Source organism: Ranitomeya imitator, chromosome 1, assembly GCF_032444005.1.
Source record: "Ranitomeya imitator isolate aRanImi1 chromosome 1, aRanImi1.pri, whole genome shotgun sequence".
NCBI lineage: Eukaryota > Metazoa > Chordata > Amphibia > Anura > Dendrobatidae > Ranitomeya > Ranitomeya imitator.
The window spans coordinates 869510890-869531691 of record NC_091282.1 but is presented as its reverse complement, the minus strand read 5'-3'; the positions used below and the strand labels follow the sequence as shown (position 1 = coordinate 869531691).

Here is a 20802-nt window from a genome sequence, read left to right as displayed (position 1 = left end):
AACTCTAGCGCCAGCTATTACATAAAGCAATCCTGAAAGTCAATATAGACTATTAACAAGCCTTGCCACATGACTTGGGTTAAGAAGCCAACCCAGACACTCCATTTTCAGACACATGTTTCGTGGTGTTTGCTCCTCATCAGTGCAAAGCAGGAGATCTGATTTGCCTTTGTGAGAGCCCTCTTACAAATGGGTTAAAGGGAAACATTTCTCTTTTATGAAGTGTCAAGCCGGTATAAGGAGACTTATAGGCCATGCAATGCATTTCTGGGAATTTAAATATGCAAATATCCTCTTTAGAAAAGAAGTGAACTAGAACTCTAGTGCCACCTATAAGATATAGCAATCCTAAAAGTCAGTATTGCCCCTTTTAACGAGCCTTGGCACCTGACTTGGGATAACCAGGCACTCTGGAAATAAATGGATCTGACCAGCTTTAATAAAATCTTTACAATGACTGTTACATTTACTTTTCATTTAGATTCCTAAAACCTTGTTGGCAAGTGAAGAACATGAAGTAACATATTTTTTTTTATAAATGATAAAGCTTTAGTATCAAGGGCCTTGAGATTATGCACAGTTATCTGCAATTTACTGGACATTTGGGTAATAGTTATTTGGGAGAACATGCCAATTTCAAGGCATTTCCTGACCTTTTAGGAAATTGTATTTTATTATTGTTTAGCATGCGAACTGTCACATAGTTTTCTTTCTCTCTGAGCCCCCAGTTTTGTACATCCCACTGGTTTTGGAATACTGGGCTGCAGAGATGATGTGCCATACGCAACACTTAGAAAGGAGTCAGATTTTTCACCTGGTCTATTTTCTTTTTGCTCAAGCGACACATTTTACAGAGATCCAACATTTTAATTCCTGAGCATGCTTATTACATGTCATGTATATATTACTGAAGTCAGTGATCAAATGTGTAGTTCTCCTCAGATCGCTGTATTGATGCTTCACACTGGTCACTAATTAATTCCATAACTGCTTCTTCTCCTTTCCATTACTAATATCTAACCTTTGCTTAGTATGATTCTTAAATGTTTCTTGTAGTCTATTTATTAGTTAGTACCACTGCTCTCAACATCCCACGAAATCATTAGCCTAATCGACTCTGAACATGACCTTATTTCAGAATTTGATTTTTATTTGCATACCCATTGGTAATAAAGCTGTAGAACAAACCGCAGTTATATAACTATCCATTGAGAAAAAGTGTAATTGTACTACCAACATTAACTTTGCAGATCTGTTGTGTTCTTTACATGATTATCCTAAGTATTTTCTTTTCTTTCCACGTCCTATAAAACAAAAGGTTGGATCGGTGGTGTCGGTGGGCTGGATCCGATCACGCAAAGCCGTAGACTGGCGCTTGTTTAGGAACATCTTCCTGGCCTGGTTTGTGACGGTACCTGTGGCTGGTCTCTTTAGCGCTGGAGTGATGGCCATCCTTCAGTACGGCATCCTACCCTATGTTTGATCATATAACCTCTGACTAAGGCGAAATCCTATAGAAATAACCTTACTGGAAACCACACAAAGCTACAGCAATATTACAAGCCGCCCGCTTTACCAACAATGTGGAAAATAACAAGCCCTTCTACTTATCAATGCATCATCATCTTGATGTAATAATTTTGCTGTATATAATGTATGTCAAATTGGTGATATGGTGAGATGTGGCTTACTTATATTTAAATAAATATATATATATATGCGTATAGTAGGTTACACTACCAGAGCATTATAATTTGGGATGGGAGTAATTGCATAGCCTTTTATATCTAGATAAAAGCTGTACATAATGTATTATTTTTGTGAGGTTGCTTTTTTTAATATTCAAAAAATTAGTATAAATTATCAAATATACCCATGTCTACTTGATATGTATATTGTAAGTGATAAGCGAGGTAGGGGAGTGGAATTCTACATTTTTGTAATAAGCAGGGTTCAGATGGAGTATAAAGAAGTCTGGCACAAATATACATAAAGATGTGCATAATACTTTAAGGAGAAAAGTTCACACCCAATAAGTAGCTTTTTCTGTATTATAATTTACATTTGTAAATATATTAGCATATTTTCATTGGCTAATTTCCCTATTGTGTTTAATTAAAAAGTGTAGTAGAGTACCAAAGAATGGAGGTTGTTCCTGACGAGTGTAGTCACACTTGTGTGTCAATCTGCTACTTGGCCACCAAGCCTTCAGAAACCATTACATTTTGTGCTTTAATGAAGCTCTATGAATACGTATGGAACTGCTGCAGTTCGCTAGTTATGCATATATCCATTCTCAGAAGTGTCATTTTTTTGTTTTTCTCAACTCCAGTTCTCAAAAGTGCCCAATAAGTCATTATTGGATCTGCAATGGAGACACCGGTGACCTAGATTACTGGTCTCTAAATGGAGGAACATTTTGGTCATAACTTAAAAAATGGAATTGTATAGTGTTACTATTTAACAGAAGCCTTATGTTGTGTATTTTCTCCATTGTACCATCAAACATCTGTTATGTCCACAGGGATTTTTCCAGACTGGGAATAGTCATCCATTTGTTTCATATCTCTCCATACACTATTTGCAGCTAAACACAACTAAGCCCATCCCCCCCCACCACCACCCCACCCCACAAACACACACACACTCCCATTGGTAAAAAGTAATAGTTGATACATTACATATACCAGAAATATAACATGACCTTTAAGAAAATTATCTGCTTTAACGTATCCATCTTTATATGTCAAATTGTGCATAATTAATACACCAGAGTTGCCTGATAAGGACTCTCCCAAAGAACTATCATATTAAAACCATTACACTGTATTGGATATGTATTAAAAATGTTCACCAACAGCTAACAAACAGCAACATAAAAAACCTTGCCCCTGGGGGTGGTTGTACACCACAAAACACTGTTTCAACAGGCAACCCCGCGAGTGATCATCGTAAATAATTGCATGCCTAGATTTAGGGTTATGTGGAAATATAAGAGCTGAACAGTGGTCCCAACACAAAATAGTCTAAGGATTAACATGTATAGTTCAGGTAATGGTTAATGCAATCAAAGTAGTCAGAAATTGCTCCCAATTTCACACTGCCTAATAGCCCTTCCTGGTCGTGGAGGTTGGCACTCTAGTAGTAGCGAAATCGTGCACCTGCTTAACCGCGTCTCATCCATAAGTTACCCTGCTATAATGGGAGTAGACCCAGACTTTTGTGGTGCTCTGCATATGGGACCATCAACCCACTGCCCCAGATCTACTTTTTTTTTTTTTTTTTTGCTGGTTTGTTAATGGAGCCAGGGTCTGTGTGAACATTAACATATATCCCGTAACAAATAATATTTTAGTTAGGTGCTTCTATAAGCACTTTGATAATTGACACCATTTTACTTTTTGTTCTTTCAGTTTTTGCTCTAGGACTTTCCCCTGCATTAGCTAAAGAAAGCAGTTTCCCACATTGGTCCTTCCTTTGGAGGAGCCTGGATTATATATGAATGATATGTTCCTTGAAGAGGAACCTGTCACTTTAAATATGATTAGCCAACAACAAGTTTAAAACCGAATATGCTGAACAGATCGATACATTTTGTGATAAAATACTCGGTACACCCTGCTTCCAAATGAAATCCTTATTTGTATGGCTAGGAGTCCAGTGGGTGGGCCTAATCTGTGATTGACAGCCTTTGCTGTATAAGCATATGTACAGAGATGGTTGTTAATTTTTGCGGCAAATTGCGCAGTGGACTCCTAAGAATAGCAAAGCAATGATTTTCATTAATAGGTTTCAAGTTAAACATAAAGGGAACCTGACAGGTCCTGCATGCCCCCCAAACCACCAGCAGTTCTATGTTCCTTTTTAAATTCACTGTCTAGCAGTCCCTTTCTTACTTTGTACACATACAAGATTTTTAGAAAAAGTCTTTATCCTATACAAATGAATCCTGTGACAAGTAAATGGGGGCATTACTTTAGAAAGACTAGCATTCCCCCGCACATGTTGTCACGCCCCTGTGGGCGTCATCGCCAGCTCTGTATAAATCCTGCATGGACATCCAGTTTTCTTCTGCCACGTTTTGCGTCTCTGAAGGCGGGTGTACATTTCTAGGCTTCAGAGGTGCACTGCACATAGCCGGAAGTGCAGATGACGACTAACAAGAGGCCCATTGATGTGAGTGAAAAAACCCGCATGCCAGATATTTGCAGGGAGCTGGCGATGACACGGACTCTTCCAAATCATGTTATCACTCCCACAGGGCTTGATAACCTGCAGAGAGAAACTAGCGCCCCATTGACTAGCCAAAGGCCTAGCATATTACAATTGGACTGTAGAAAAAGGATTTCTAAATATTTGTTTGTCAGTCATAATAGAAGGACTGTTGGGCAGGGAATTTAAACCACAATTTCTGGTGTTTGGTGGGCATGGGGGAAGCTGTCAAGTTCTCTTTTAATTAACTAAAATTTCATGTAATCTGCTTAGTCTTCCCTGTCGTATGCCATGCTCCTGCTGTTCACCTTTTGAAGACATTTTTTTCCCCACTACGTAAATGCATTTATTTTTTGGCTTGAAATCAGTTCTGCATTTGGATTTCATTAAAAAAAAAAATGTGCACAGTTTGGTGAGGGCAGAATGTTTTATTCAGAGTCCATCAGTAAGGTTGTTCTGACTTTCCAATGATTGATGACCACAGAACACATCATAGTAGAATGTGTAAGGCATCAAAGAGTCTGTAAAGCCAAACGATGCAAAAATTTTAGTGAAGCAAATTAGTAAAAATACTTTTCAGCCCCACAGTGTTTTTGCTAGTGACCGGTTTCCTTTAGTCATGTGCTCATTAAATGAATCGTAATCTCCTTGACTTTCTACAAGACTTTTTCTTTAGGAACGTGCACATCTACGGTATTTGGTGTAGGTAAGCCTATATTTTTTCAAAGTAGTTTTAGTTTTTATTTGAAGAGGTTTTGTGTTTGGAAAAAATGGAAAAATTCCTACTTGTTGTTAGGTATCCTTGACAATGGGTGGGGGATGAGCTATAATCTATGTTCCATATACCTGCATTACACCATAGTTATCCATACAATTGGTTGCAAGTCAGTACAGGTCTTTTAGAGCAAAAGACACCATTGCAGATGCTTTTTATTTTGTGCAGGAGATCATAGAATGTTAAAGTTGGAAGGGACCACCAGGGTCATCGTGTCAAACCCCCCTGGTCCATGCAGGAATCATTAAACCATCTGGCTGTCCATCCTCTGTTTGAAGACTTCCATTAAAGGAGAAGTCACCACCTCTCGTGGCAGCCTGTTCCACTCATTGATAACCCTCACTGTCAAAAAGTTTTTCCAATGCAGATCCAGGACAGGAGACCCCCCTCCCACCATTAATAACTCCCAGTACCCTAAGCACCTTAAAGAGAATTAGTGGTGGAACTTGAGGACTGGATTTGAGAAATACTGAAGTGATTACCATCTATGCCCGTAGTTGATTGCTTAATATTTTGCGTTGTCAGTCTAAATATTCTTAGTAAAACAATTATGCTAAATTTTAGCTTTGGACCCAGATTCTGTTTATGTTCTTTACATAGCGCTTGCTTTTCCAGTAATTTGCTAAAGCTCCTAACTATTTTTTAGCCCAAGTTAATTATTTTCTTATGGATGTGAAGCCACTTATAAGTTTTGGTTTCTTTCAAGGGGTGGTCTCATTTCACAAAGCCCGGTCAGCTACAGCGCAAAGAGACAATCAGTTGATCAACGGAGGTTTGGTTTCAGATAACTGGTATCACAGGACTAAGTTACCTTTACCCTGTGGCAACTTATTACAACTATTCTAATAAATTGCTGTACTTGGAATATGCAAATTGCCTCTTCAGAGAGAGAGAGTACAAGTACAAATTGTACTTGGAATAATGATAGGACTACGCCTGAGACAGTAAGAGCCATTGGAACTTTGCTTTAGCAAGTGGACCGCCTTATTACGTCCGTTTGCCGTAATGGAGAATATGTAAGAGGCTATAACTGAGGCTACTACTTTACAAGATAAAATAAATATCTTAAATGTAAACCATCTTTAAAGCCTTAGAAAAGGGTCAACTGGTTATATTTGGTTGGGTTGTGTTCAAATGTTGCGGCAGTGTGCTTTGTCATAAAATTGTGCATGTGGTGTATCGCAAAATGCCACAGATCCACGGCAAGTACAGGTGAAGCAAATTTTTATGTGCATTAGCTGTACTTCCCGAAAAAGCGCAATAAATATAGAGGTTTTGCTGCTCCGTTCTTGGCTACATGGCACACTACTGCTCCGCACATGAACCCAGTCTTGAACGATCTTGCAATTAAACACTTAGGCCCCAATTCATTTAATTTTTTTTTAAGTCCCCCTTCATTTGTCTTGTTTTTGCTGCCATCTTTTGCGCCAAATTCTTCAAAATTGTGCAGGCTGTTTAGAAATTTTGCTCAAAGTTGAAAAATGACATTCATTTTTGTCTCTTAACTTTTTTACTACTTTTTAGCGCTGAAATAAATAATACATACATAAAAACCAATATATCTGGTGTACATCACTCCAGGAGGAACCAAAGTACATTTATGACAAATTTTGTGTCTTTTAAAAAAAAAAAAAAAGTCACAAATGAGGAACCAGACTAAAACGCAGTGGAAAACTTAAAAAAAAAAAAAAAATTGCTTTTGGAAAAAGTGCAAATGGAAAGAATATGGTGCAAATAAAGAAAAAACTAGAACAAATGCAATAATGAATAGGGCCCATAACGACCTTGAGCCAATATTGGAATCGCTTTGAGACAGTGAAGTCAGAAACCTAAAAGATGTGAGACCGCGAGAAAGGCCAGTACTAAAAGTATAGACATCATTGATTTAAAAATTCTTGCCACTGAGGAACATGTATCTCCCCAGTAGACTGCAAGTGAAATATTCACACAACACCCAAGCTTTAGCCCTTCCGTGTTCTGCATCTCGTCCTCTTTTAGCCTTCCATTGTGATGGGAGAGGAAATCTGTACAGCAGTAGGCTCCATGCTAGCTGATCTTTTATTTGCTCGGCTAAAAGAAACAAAATAAAAACTTGTAATTTCTATAAAAGCAATGTGTTTTGTTGTTGCATATCAGTTGTTCTGTCTCTAAAGATTGCATCCCTGACAATTTTATACTCCATTTCTATACATACAGCATCCTTTGTGTGCCTAAAAAAAATCTTTCTCAAATAATTTTTCGTAATTCACATATCTAAAACATTTCAAGGGGAGGGTGGTTGAAATAATGGATAGTCTCAGTAGAATGTTATGTAGCACTTCAGGGGGGTATCTCAAGCACTGCTCACTTTTACGTTCCTTCTGTGCCAGTCTGCCAAAAGGTGTGCCCGATTACTTCTGATCATACATATGTCCAAGTAGGTATGTGCAGATGCAATGTACTTGGCACCACTCACTTTCCGATGTGGAAGCGACTATCTCACTGGCAGTTCTTTAAATGTTCAGTTTAAGCAAGGTTTATCCATGCTGCCATTTTTATCATTTTGGAGAGGTCTTCCTTTATCATAGTTTATATCGGCAACTTGGTATAAATGTTAGAATGCTGCTATCATTTTATTCTTCTCATCATAGAAATTTACTTGGTACGTCTTGCTGCTTTTTTTTTTTTTTTTTTTTTAAATGTTATATTCTGATGCTTACACTGGTGAAAAAAAATAAATAAAAGTTTTAAGCTTTTTTTCTTAACAAAACATGTAAGGTTAGGTTCACATTTTTTTTGCTATTGAACACACGCCAAGTAAAACTCTGACATATTAAGTGGAAGATGACCAATGCCCAACTGTGGCAATCATCACCAATAGAATATTTCTACTTTTAATCCATACAGTGACTGCTAAAATTGAAAAGAAGAAAAATTCCAAATCGCAGATTTTTTTTTTTAGGTCACCTTTTTTAAAAAAAAAAAAAAAAGCATGAACCCCGTAATAATGTCAATTTAAAATACAGCTTAACCCACAAAGAAAATACCCTAATACTAGTGTATCAACCAATTGATTGTTACGGCTCTACAAATTTTGCTTCTGAAGCAAGGTGAGAGGGGAGTAGTGTTTTTTTGTTTTGTTTTTATGAAGTTGTTCAACAAGTCATCTGTTCCTTGTTATACTAAGGTACTGTACCATGTCACTTATGCCGCAAAGTAAATGCTGTAGAGACAAAACCCAACTCTAAAAAAGAAACAGTGGTATTGTGATTTATGGTTTTGTTTTTTCCCTTCCTTTCACCCAATTTTGAATTGTTTTTAAATATTTTATATGGCAAAATGAATTATCATTCAAAACTAAAACGCCCACAGAAAAAAAAAAAAAAAATTCTCATACCGACATGATAGAAAAATAAAAGTTATTGCTTTTGGAAGGCGAGAAGGAAAAAAACTAATGTCTCGGCCTTTGACAGATGCCATACAGTAACCTCTCTCGCCCATAGAAAGTTTTTTTTTTTCTTTTTTGCCAGAGCTTGCGGAGTAGAATAGCGTAGCCCAAGAATATTCCCCTTCTCTCCATTTTTTTTTGCATATTTATACTCGTGGCCTAAGGACACATTTTAGCATTAGTATATTTAGGCCGGGATCACACTTGCGTGTGTAATGTGAGAAACTCAAGTCCCGGCACTGCCGCCGGCGGTTTGGACCGGAGCGTTCAGCTGCATAGAAATACATGCAGCTGCACACTCCGGTCCCGAGTGCGGGCGGGAATTGATGCGAGAGATTCGCGTGTGTTTCTCGCATTATACACGCAAGTGTGACCCCGGCCTTAGTTTTCCTGGCACACATTCTAACCAAAGGGAGAGAAACACGATAGAACAGGGCATAACCAGATAGATCTGGTATAAACTGCATGTATCTGTCCTTTACATTATAATATTATTATATTTTTTTAATACATTTTTTACAAGATTTTATTTGAAGCAGCGCACCCCCTTGTACAGCCTATAAACACAAACTAAAGCTCTTCCTCAACTTTTTTTTTTTTTTTTTACAATAAGCATTGTCATCAGATGCGATCTGTCAAATGATGAGCACACTGACTTAAGTTTGCCTCTTGTCCTGTGTGCATTCTTTTTAATAATTGTCATGTGAGTATAGGTCAATCGGTAGATAATTTTGTATGTCGAATTGTGCCATAAAGCAGCTTGCACTGATCATGAACCAGCACAAACTCTGTATAGTGTTTCAGGAACATCCTGCTCACAACTAAATGTTGCGATTTGTATATGTGTACCTGTGTAGGCACATATGGGCTGCTGAGTGGATATTTTTGAAAGATGCTGAAAATAATATGAACACTGTTGTAAAGTATAGCAGAATATCTAACAGCAATTTTGAAATTGTGTGATGCATATATGTATTAAAAGGCATATTTTATTTTATACCATGAAAAAAAAGGAAACAAAAATAAAATCTAAAAGTTCATATACTGTGTGCTTTTGTAGTCTGTCTAAAGGATTTGTTGTTTTTTGTTCAGTCTGTTCAGTCTTTTGGTTTCTATATTAATATTAAAGATACATTGCTAGACAAAGGTGTAAAAAAAACGTATTAATCAGCAGACATGGGGTTAATTTGCAGGTTAATAGTGTTCTGATTCCATTTGACCACCACACTAGAAACCTGGCAACAGGAACTAAATTAACTTTATTCCTCCCGACTGCTTCCAGCTTTCAGTCAAAGACGTTCGACGTCAGTCACAGCTCAGTACATAGTGAGTGGCGGCTGTAATTGCATTCTTAGCACTGACTGACAGCCGGTTCAGCAGTGCATTAGTACAGAGCCAGCTGTCAGTCACTGCTTGGGGGTGGGGTTACAGCCGCTACTCGCTATGTACTGAGTGGTGACTGAAGCCACGCCTCGATCACTGAGAGCCAGAGGCTGCCAGGAGGAGTAAAGTTAATTTTCTCCCAGTAGACCGGCTTTCAGTGCATGGGCCAAGCGACGTCAGAACACTATTAACCTGCAGATTAACACAATATCTGCAGGTTAATATTGTTTTTAACAGGTTCCCTTTAAAAAAAGCTCTCCTGACATGTTATTTCATGGACAGTACAGATATTTACAATACTAAACAAGTCGAGATCATCTTTCTTATAATTCAGCGTTGTGCTAATTCTCTAGTACACTTTCTAAAAATGTATGAATAAATTGAGAACTGGGTGTCACCAACTGGGACATGTTCATCAACAGTATCATACTGTGAAGGGAAACATCCCATTGTCAGGGGTATTGATATCATTCTGTTGTCAATTTATTCATATATTTCACAAAGAAAGAACAAAAAAATTGCAAAATGTTCTAAAACTGATCTAGAATCGTTGATGAAAGGGAAATTTAAGTTTTACTGAAATTGATGTCAGCCTTCCTGACAATATGGAAATATACAAATTTGGATTTTGTCACCATATTTTGACTGGTATAACTTTTTTCTGTCAATGGAGTTGTGTGAGGGCTTGACTTTTACTTTTCGCGAGGCGAGCAGTAGTTTCCTATTCCAAAGAAAGAGATTTTTTTTTTTATATATATATAGTATTTTTCTCAAGTTTTAAAGAGGTGAGTTTCATTTACACTTTTTTTTTTTTTTTTTTTTTTAATATGAATTTTTTAAACAATCTGACACCACATTATAGGGAACCCTGTGAAACTTCACCATCTTATTAATAAAAACCTTAGCAATAGTCATAGCAAGTGCCGATAATGTGATGAAATGCACCATTTTACTGAACCTATCTATGACCACCAGAACCGCCGTCTTGCCTGTCTAAACCGGTAGGTCAGTAATAAAATCCATGGACAGGTGTGTCCATGGTCTATTAGGAATGGGCAGTGAAAGAAGAGGAACAGATGGATGAGTTTGCAGTCCTTTAGAACATGTGCAAACACTGCAAGCAGACACCTGGTTAACCACAACCTGATACCACCCTGGCCACCAAAAACAAGAGTGGAGGCCTGCGGTTGCCTTACCTCCTGGATGACCAGCAAGCACCGAGTTATGATGTTCACTAATAACTTTATGGTGCAAATTATATGGTACAAATCTGCCTGAAGGGCAGGAGCATCCACCTGAGCCCCCAACACCTCTCTCCAGGTCAGGTTTCAAGGCCGAAAGGACTACCCCCTTTTGCATAATTGGGGCAGGGTTCTCCTGGTCATCACCACCAGGGAAGCTCCAGGACAATGCACCAGCCTTGGTGTTTTTAACTCCTGCACAGAAAGTGACCACGAAATTGAGCCTAGTAAAGAACAGAGACCACCTAACTTGTCTAGGGTTGAGACATTTAGCAGATTGAAGATATGACAGGTTCTTGTGGTCTGTGTGCTCCCTATTACCCACGTCATAATTTCTGCTGAGGATAATTTTTGGGAAAAGAAGGCGCATGGACGCCATTTACCAGGGGATGGACCCTGAGACAACGCAACCCCAACTCCGAGACATCCACTTCTACTATAAAAGGTTGAGAAACATCGGGTTGACTGAGTATAGGTGCAGTGGCAAAACAACTCTTTAAGAAGGAAAAAAGCCTGCTGAGCAGCATTCGACCATTTACCAAAATCAGATCCCTTCCTTGTCATGTCAGTAAGGGGTTTCACCATTACTGAATAATTTTGAATAAACTTCCGGTAAAAATTAGTAAACCCAGAAAGCACTGTAATGCCTTCAGGTTCTCAGGACGCTCCCAATCAAGTACTGCACAAACCTCCAGATCCATCCGAAAACGCAAAGATGACAACAGGTACGCCAAAAACGTAAAATCTCACTTATGGGGAGTTTCTGCTGTTTTGACAGCTCAGGGGCTCTGTCAATGTGAGTTGGCATCCTCAAACCATTCCAGCAAAGTGTGACCTATAATATGGCGCTTCTTCCCTTCTGAGCTTTTCACTGTGCCTCAAAAGTAGTTTTCAACCACATATGGGGTATCTGTGTACTCAGGAGAAAATCCGCAACAAATTGTATGGTCCATTTTTGCTCCTGTTACCCTTTGTGAAAATGAAAAATTTGGGGCAAACCTCACATTTTTTGGGTTAGGATTGGCGTCTTCACCAGACCAAGGTGGTGATTTAAAAAAATCCCCTTTTACATATGGAGGCCTGATGGATAATACGCACAAATGCACAAGGTCCATGTGGCTTTAATGATAAGATCGACATATCAATTTTTTTGTTAAAAAAAATTTTCTTGATTGTTGTTGGTTTTAATTAAAAAATACTTGCTTTTAATTGTTGTTACAGAGGGATGGTGAAGAAGGCGTTTACATAATAGAGACTGCTTATCCACTTCTTTCCATACCTGGACCTGTTGAAGCGTCTGATCAAGGAAAAATTCTCTGTTCTTTACCTTTTTTCTCTTCATGTCTTTTAAATAAAAAAAAAGAACTTTGACAGGTCAGGTTTCTGTTTGGCACCCTTTTTTTTTTTGGCTGAACCATGTGTGTAAATATTTTCACCTTCCACTGTCTGTATATACGTTTTGTGTCCTGAGGAAGAATATAATCAACCACTGATTGATCTCTATAATATCGTGTTATACTACCAAATTTTTAATCCAAAAATAAGTCCTAAATTGCCATAAAACGCAACCTGACTCAATATACAATGTTCTGTGATGTTTGATTCAATAATATTTATTAATAATTCACACAGTAGAATTTACAACGGTACATAATACCCAAGAGAAAAACCTCCAAATGTAATGGAGCGGATTTATTCACATAACATCAGAAATTAACCTATATGAAAAATCAATATCCAAAATGCCCACACATTAACAACTGCATTATCAAAAAAGAATCTATATATAGCTGAACAATGCAGCCAATACATAAAAAGGAAGCTGTGAACTCAGGTGATTCAATTAAGGGGGCTTGGTTAGTTAATTATTACTACCAACTGGCATGTATATAACAATAGCGTTCACCACCTCTTAAAACATACCTATAACATTACACTTGTAGGTCACACAGTTAAAGGCATGGGCAAGCTGAAAGGGACTTACATAAGGTATGATGTCTGTGTCTCCGTTCCTTTACCCCGACACGCGTTTCGTAACACTTCCTCAGGGGGCGTGTTTAATTTATGTGTGTAAATATTTTCACCTTCCACTGTCTGTATATACGTTTTGTGTCCTGAGGAAGAAGTCTAAAATGACTTTGAAACATCTTGACTGAAAAACCTGGAATAAAAAATCCTTTATTATTATACTTCCATCTGGATCTTCATTGCCTACCAGCAGTACGGATAAACCACATTTGGCTCCTATTTGTTACAAATCCCTTATTGAGTCATGACAGTACCTCCTTTTCTACGAGGGGCCTCAGGACCCTTAAGACCGGACGTGTCCAGAAATGACATACGGCTGGGACACATCAAAACACTAGCATTCACCTCCGTAGTCACATGGTCTTGAAGGTAATAATAAGCGCAGACCGACAGTGATGGCAATAATGTAGGCTCCGGAGAAGCGACAATTCTCCCGAGTATGACCTGTGGAACATGTTATGGATATGCATCACGGGTTAACTCCAACTGGAAGGTCATAGGGCTGAGAATGGCCACCACCCTATACGGATCGATCACCCTAGAACGCAGAGTCCCAGATTCGTACTTCCACCTGATGTTTTAGTGGACACCCATATATACTCATCAAAACATCAAGATTTATCGAGTATGAGAACCACACGCAGAAATACTCACACGTACATATTTTTAATGTATTTTTTCTTTTGAACAACAATTCAAAAGCAATTTCTGATTTTCTTTAGTTGATATTCAGTAAATTTAAAATTACTTTTGTCAGTTGCAAGTTATTTCAGTGACCATTGTGGGTTTAACAGAAGGGTACCAACGATTCTGTCCATGTGTGTAACTATAAACATATTTTTAGAAACAATCAAAAACCACTATTAAAATACATTTTTTTAATAATATTTTTCTTCAGCCACACAATCACGCTCACACAGCTCTGACAGAACATGCAGGTGAAGCAGTATGATCTCACCCAGCTATAAATAAATAAATCTTTATATAGCACTAACATATTCCGCAGCGCTTTACAGTTTGCACACATTATCATTGCTGTCCCCAATGGGGCTCACAATCTAAATTCCCTATCAGTATGTCTTTGGAATGTGGGAGGAGACCGGAGTACCCGGAGGAAACCCACGCAAACTCTTTGCAGATGTCCTGGGTGAGATTAGAACCCATGACCCCAGCGCTGCAAGGCTGCGTGCTAACCACTGTGCCACCGTACCTATGAGTACGGGAAGTGTGCTTGCTATCACTGCACACACTTCCCAGCATTCTGCGAGAGCGGGCAGTGTCTCACATACCTTGCACATGCTGAGGGGTAGAGGAACTCATTTTTCTTTTATAATGACAGGAACTGCGCATGCACGGCCAGCTGATCAGCCATTGGGATGAATAAAGCTTGCAGATCGAATAACACCAGGGGGCCTATATAACCACCATACTGTCCTCATTTAAGAACTATGGCCTCCACACAATCCTCACTTAAGAGCTATGACTATCAGACTGCCCCCTTTGTGAAATGTAACCACAACACACAGTCTGCCCTTAAGATCTATAACTGCAAGACTGTTCAACTTTACTAGCTATAGGTTTTCAGTCGCCTGCCAGGGCCTAGGGGTACTCAGTACCGGGTCGGTTCTTAAAGGGGATGTCACGGTGGTGGCGACCCGGTCCGTGGCCCTGGGCACCCAAGTAAAAGGGGAACAGTCTTTAAAGGGATATGTAAGGTGGTGAAAGTTCGTGATGCCAGCTGTGGTGCTTTGTCAGGGGTGACCAACGCTGCTTAAAGGGGTCCACTGGGGTAATGTTACTGCAGCAAAGATGGTGACACTTCCCACAGGTGAAGCGGGGTCCCCAGGGCTACCGGAGTGATTGGCGAGAGTGGTATAGTGCCAGAATAAACAGAAGACACCGGTTTGCAGTCTTTGTACCTGGTTTACTGAAGATGTCAGGCAGCCACAGTCCAAGGCACCAGATAACATGTACTGGCAAGGTCTGGCCGGCTTGGAAGCGAGTTCAGAGTCTCCTCTACCAGGTGGAGTTAGGAGCCTTCCTACTAGCGCTGTGGTGTAGTCCCTTGTTGCCTATGGCATCTGGCAAGGTTCTCACTGTTCTCTCTGTCCTCTTTAAAGGTGGGACACTAACCCGTATGACAGGTGGCTCGAGCCTTTTTATAGGGTCTCTATTACAACCAGGGCTCTATGCGCCACTGTGTCTCCAGGTGTCAGGGCGGACGGGTGATGTGCAGTGATGAGCGAGTGTACTCGTTGCTCGGGTTTTCCCGAGCACGCTCGGGTGACCTCCCAGTATTTATGACTGCTCGGAGATTTAGTTTTCATCGCGGCAGCTGAATGATTTACAGCTACTAGCCTGCTTGATTACATGTTGGGATTCCCTAGCAACCAGGCAACCCCCTCATGTACTCAGCCTGGCTAGTAGCTGTAAATCATTCAGCTGCCGCGATGAAAACTAAATCTCCGAGCAGTCAAAAATACTCGGAGGTCACCCGAGCGTGCTCTGGAAAACCCGAGCAACAAGTACACTCGCTCATCACTAGTGATGTGTAGTCCAGCTGTCCTGCTGGTTTCTGCTGCGAGTCTTGGAGTCCCTCACAACCTCGGTCTTCCGGCTACCGGTGTCTGTGCTCTGTAGGGATGTAGCCCAGTCGCAGCCGTTCTTACTCTCCTGCGCTCCACTTCTCTTACACGCTCTCTACAAATCTGTCTTTCTCTTTCCCTAGGAGCTTCAGCTCTTCTCGTGGCTGCACGGCCCCTCTGCTTCCTTCTCCTCTGTCTCTCTGACAGGAACTCTCTCTCTCAGACTGGCTGACTTTCCCTCCAGACCAGAATATATATATACATAGCTGGATCATAGCTCCCCCTTCTGGCCTGGAGTGTGAACATGTTGTATGCTTGTATGTACCGGCTAGAAAAGATCCTCCCTTGCTTCCAAGCGTGACATCACTCTTCCCGTGAGGAAAGCAATGTCACTGTAACAACCAGGAACCTGGGGTGTTACAATTTCAGATGGTGTGCATTTATTAGCTATACCCATCTCTTTTATGAACTATAACCTCCATACTTTCTACCCTTATGAACTTTAACTGCCACACAGTCCCTCTTATGAACAATAGCCTTCAAACTGCCTTATGAACTGTGATCACCACACCATTTCACTTCATGCTTTCCCCTCATGCTGTACCAATCTCCATACTTCCCCCATTCTCTGCATCCTTCCATGCTGTTTCCCACCTCTTATCCATACTGTCACCCACAAGCTGCCATTCATATGGTCCGCGACAAGCTAAACATCTTTATACTTTCCTCCACAAGCTACCCTCTCTACAAACTGTGCCCCAGAAGCTGCATCCTCTACTTACTGTCCCACATAAGCTGCCTGCCTCCATACAGTTTCTCGCAAGCTGCCCCCTTTCCATACTGTCCCTCACAAGCCACCCTTCTCTATACTGTCCCTGAAAAGCTGCCCCTCTCCATACTGTCCCACACAAGTTGCCTCTTCTCGATACTGTCCCCCACAAGCTGTCCCTCGCTATACTGTCTCATACAAGCTTGCCCATCTCCTAGCTCTGCAAACGATTTTTGACTAACCTCTGCACTAATCCGTACCTCCCACTCCTGACTCCAAGACTTCTCCCGTGCTGCGCCAATCCTCTGGAATGCTCTACCCCAAGATATTAGGACCATCCACAATTTGCATAGTTTTAGGCGCTCACTCAAAACACATTTGTTCAGAGCGGCCTATCACGTTCCCTAATCAAAGTCATTTTATGTTTGTGTGTAGCCCAATTCACTACTTCCATCTATCCCCCACTCCCTGAAGATGGCTGGACCAATATAGTAAATACATCATTATAAATACTCACTTCTACCTTGTATCTCCCCCACCTCATTGTAGATTGTAAGCTCTCATGAGCAGGGTCGTCTTATTTTGCTTTAATTATTGTATTGTTAACGTTGTTACTTATGACTGTTGTGTTTGAAACTGTTAAAGTGTAAAACGCTGCGGAATATGTTGGCGCTATATAAATAAAGATTATTATTATACTGTCTCCTACTATCTGAATCCTCTCCATACTGTCTCCCTACAAGCTGAAACCTCTTCATACTGTCCCCTACAAGCTGAAACCTCACCACACTGCCCCCAATCAGCTGCCTACTTTCCATACTGTCCTCATCAAACTGCCCTCTCTACATACTATCCCCTGATATTGTGCCCACCACAGTTTTTTCTCACATTTTTCCCCATGCTTGCACTCTGTAACCCCATACTCCCCCTCACACTAACACCAACCTCACCATCTAAAATAACGGTCTTCTGTGTCTTTTGCTCCTACGAAATGCTTTCCACACCACTGTGTGTTCATCATCACTTCTGCCATGTAGCTGCACGTCTGGGTGGGGGTGAAAAGCCCTCCTCATCTGTCTTTGCAGTACTGCTCATGATTTCAAATGTATTCATATCTGCAGGGCACAAATGCAACTGAACACAGACAGCAGGAACCTTCACTCTCACTGTTCTCCGTGCCAGCAGTCGTCACCTACAACAGTATACTACAAAAAAGAACAGAATAAAGCAAGTGTGAACAGGTGCAAGGTGTAATAACATAATATGCAAACAAAAGAAAAAAGTAACACTCTATACAATAATATATATGAAAATTTATATGCAGCCATGGGACTCAAACATATCATTCGAGCATGCGAAGAGCATGCGGAAGACACTTGGTTAGCACATGAGCAAACACCTTATCTAAGCACGTTCGCTCATCACTAGTTATGTCTTAAATAACCTTCTACCGCTGTGTCTATATAGAGAGGAAACCGAAAACAGTCTGATAACTTTCAAGAAAAATTACATAATTATAGAACCAGATATTAGTTTATTAGAAAAATTTATCACAGAATCTTTTTCCAGCTTATTAGAAGGAAGCAAATTAATACAGTGTTCCTGAGTGTGTGAGAACATCACACTTGAAAATAAACTCCTAGGAACCTGACAATTACATATTGAGCTTGTAAAGGGGGTTGATTTGTTTAGAAATATTGATGTTACTCGAGAATTACCTGGAAAGACCAATATGCTTTAATTAACAAATTCATCTAATTGTGTGCCAAATTTACTCAGGTATGCTAGTATGTAACTACATATGCTGTATATCTATATTGACATTGAAAATTATGGACTATCTTATATATAATTGCCTAGAATACTACTTCCTGCAATTTGTGCCAACTTCCGTGGCTTTGTCCGGAGCTAATGTCCGGAGCTAATGTCCGGAGCTAATGTGCGGAGATAATGTCCGGAGCTAATGTCCGGAGATAAGTGACGTCAACAGTGTCCAGTGTCTGATTGGTTGCCGCCTGCTGCGAGCGACCAATCAGAAACGTGCCGTACTGTGACACACTCCGCCCGCCATTTTGGTGTGATTTTTGAATTTTTACCTCACAGCAAGTTTCTACTGCGTGGAGGCGAGCCAAGTGACGTTGCTCTTCAAGCTCCTGCCGAATTTCAAGTATATATGGATTCTAGACTCCCGATTCTTTAGAATCGGGCTGCCATCTAGTACATTAATAATGACCATCAATTATTTAGCATTTTAATAAGAAAAGCCTACAAGGATTTCTATAGAAATTTAACAATAATAAATAATAATCTAATTTTCATGTGCAGGATTAAACAAAGGCAAACCTTTTGTTTTTCTTTTTTTTCTGTTAATTTTATTTTTTTTATTTTTTTATTTTTTTTAAGTCATAAAAATGCAATTCACCATAATAGAAAGTTTTACCTGTGATTTTCATGATATTGCTAACTCATATTTTCAGTAACTAGCCTTTCCATTTAATAACTAATGGTATACGGCATGTCAAAAAGATGGGCAGGTTCCAAGTAACAGTACGTAAATGACAACTCTGCACTCGAATGAAGTGAAAATGATTTATTAATTCAATCCAATAAATGTAAATCCAGATATAGGACCAAAATGTTAATATTTTGGATTTATTATGGTAGATTGAATAAATATTTCCTTTTTCACTTAATTCGAGTGCCAAATTTTCATCTACATAGCCTTTGAATTTAGTCAACTTGAGCATTTTATTAATAACCATTTTATATTGCAAGGTGCCATTTGTATTTCATACACATGAAGGAATTAGTCTGGAAGCCTGTCGCAACCAGTAGCAAAGTTGCCTTGACAGTGAGCCTTCATATTATGTTCTAGCTCTACAAGGGAGGGGGAGGCAGAACACTTTCTTTTGTCCATCTGTATACAGGATCTATGACAACCAGATCTTTTTTTTTTATTTCTTTGAAGTCTAAACACACAGTGCAAGCAACAAAGTTCTTGTTGGCAAATAATGGAAATATGCTTATAGTAGCAATTCATACCACTGTCCTTTTGCATATCTGATAGAAGCTATTGTGCCTACATTGTGTAGTAATATAAGCCTGCAGTCATTAATGCTGGCACCTAAGGAAAGAAAGGAGCAGCATGTGGCCATGAAAAGTTTTGAAAAGTCATCTATTCATTTAGTATCACTATTGTTTTGAAATATGTACCAATGGTTTTAAAGTCTACATGGGTCAAATACATTGTCTTCACTCACTTCATCAGGCTCCAGTAATGTCTGGTGCCCCTAACCAGACAAACAAGAGCTTAAAACACTGGGGCGCTATGTTTTATATGTATTCAGGGAGATGCTTACATTTGCAACAACCATACACATTGAATAGGGCACTACCCCCAAAAAAATGCTGCCTCAAACCAGACCACATCTAACCCCTTAGGCTACGTTCACACTAGCGTTATGCTAGTTTGCGTCGGGTTTGCGTCGGGCGACGCAGCGGCGACGCATGCGTCATGCGCCCCTATATTTAACATGGGGGACACATGCGTTTTTGTTTGTTGCGTTGTGCGACGCATGCGTCTTTTTTGCCGCAAGCGTCGGACCAAGAAAACGCAACAAGTTGCATTTTTCTTGCGTCCAAATTTCGGCAAAAAACGACGCATGCGTCGCAAAACGCAGCATTTTCGCGTGCGTTTTGGTGCGTTTTTATTTGCGTTGTGCATTGCGTCGCCGACGCAGCGGCGCACAACGCAAATGTGAACATAGCCTTAGAAAGGGAGCCAAATTTTTGAAATCTGACCAGTGTCACTTTACGTGGTAATAACTCTGCAACGCTTCAACAAATCCCAGTGATTTTGAGACTGTTTTTTTCATGAAACGTTATACTTTATGGTAATGATAAATTTAGGTCAATATGTTATGTTTTTTTTAATAAAAAGATATAAAAAATTTGAGATAAATGTAAAAAATTTGCAATTTTCAAACTTTGAATGATTATTTCTTTAAGGCTGGAGTCACACACAATGTATAAAAAAAATCAGTCCGTTTTACACAGACGAGAATCGCATAAATTTTCTCTGAACAGTGATCCGTATGTCATCAGTGTGCATCAGTTCAAAAAAATAAAGGGAACACTAATATCCCGCATCCTAGATATCACTGAATGAAATATTCCAGTTGTAAATCTTTATTCATTACATAGTGGAATGTGTTGAGAACGAAAAAAATGAAAAATTATCAACTTAAATCACAGCTAATATCCCACAGAAGTCTGGAGTTGGAATGATGCTCAAAATCAAAGTGGAAAATGAAGTTACAGGCTGATCCAACTTCAGTGGAAATGCCTCAAGACAAGGAAATGATGCTCAGTAGTGTGTGTGG

The 20802-nt window shown here is 39.6% G+C and overlaps 1 protein-coding gene across 3 annotated transcripts in view; it reads left to right on the top strand.

Moving 5' to 3' along the window:
- The window catches only part of SLC20A2 (solute carrier family 20 member 2), a 130809-nt gene extending 125264 nt beyond the window's left edge, over positions 1 to 5545 (top strand). For 2 of the 3 annotated variants that reach the window (XM_069742699.1, XM_069742690.1), the window contains exon 11: positions 1319 to 5545. In XM_069742699.1, the coding sequence (XP_069598800.1) occupies positions 1319 to 1483 (165 nt within the window). In that variant the 3' untranslated portion in view covers positions 1484 to 5545. The remainder of the gene's footprint in view (positions 1 to 1318) is intronic. The other variant, XM_069742707.1, reaches the window with a different exon arrangement.
- Positions 5546 to 20802: the final 15257 nt, after the last annotated feature.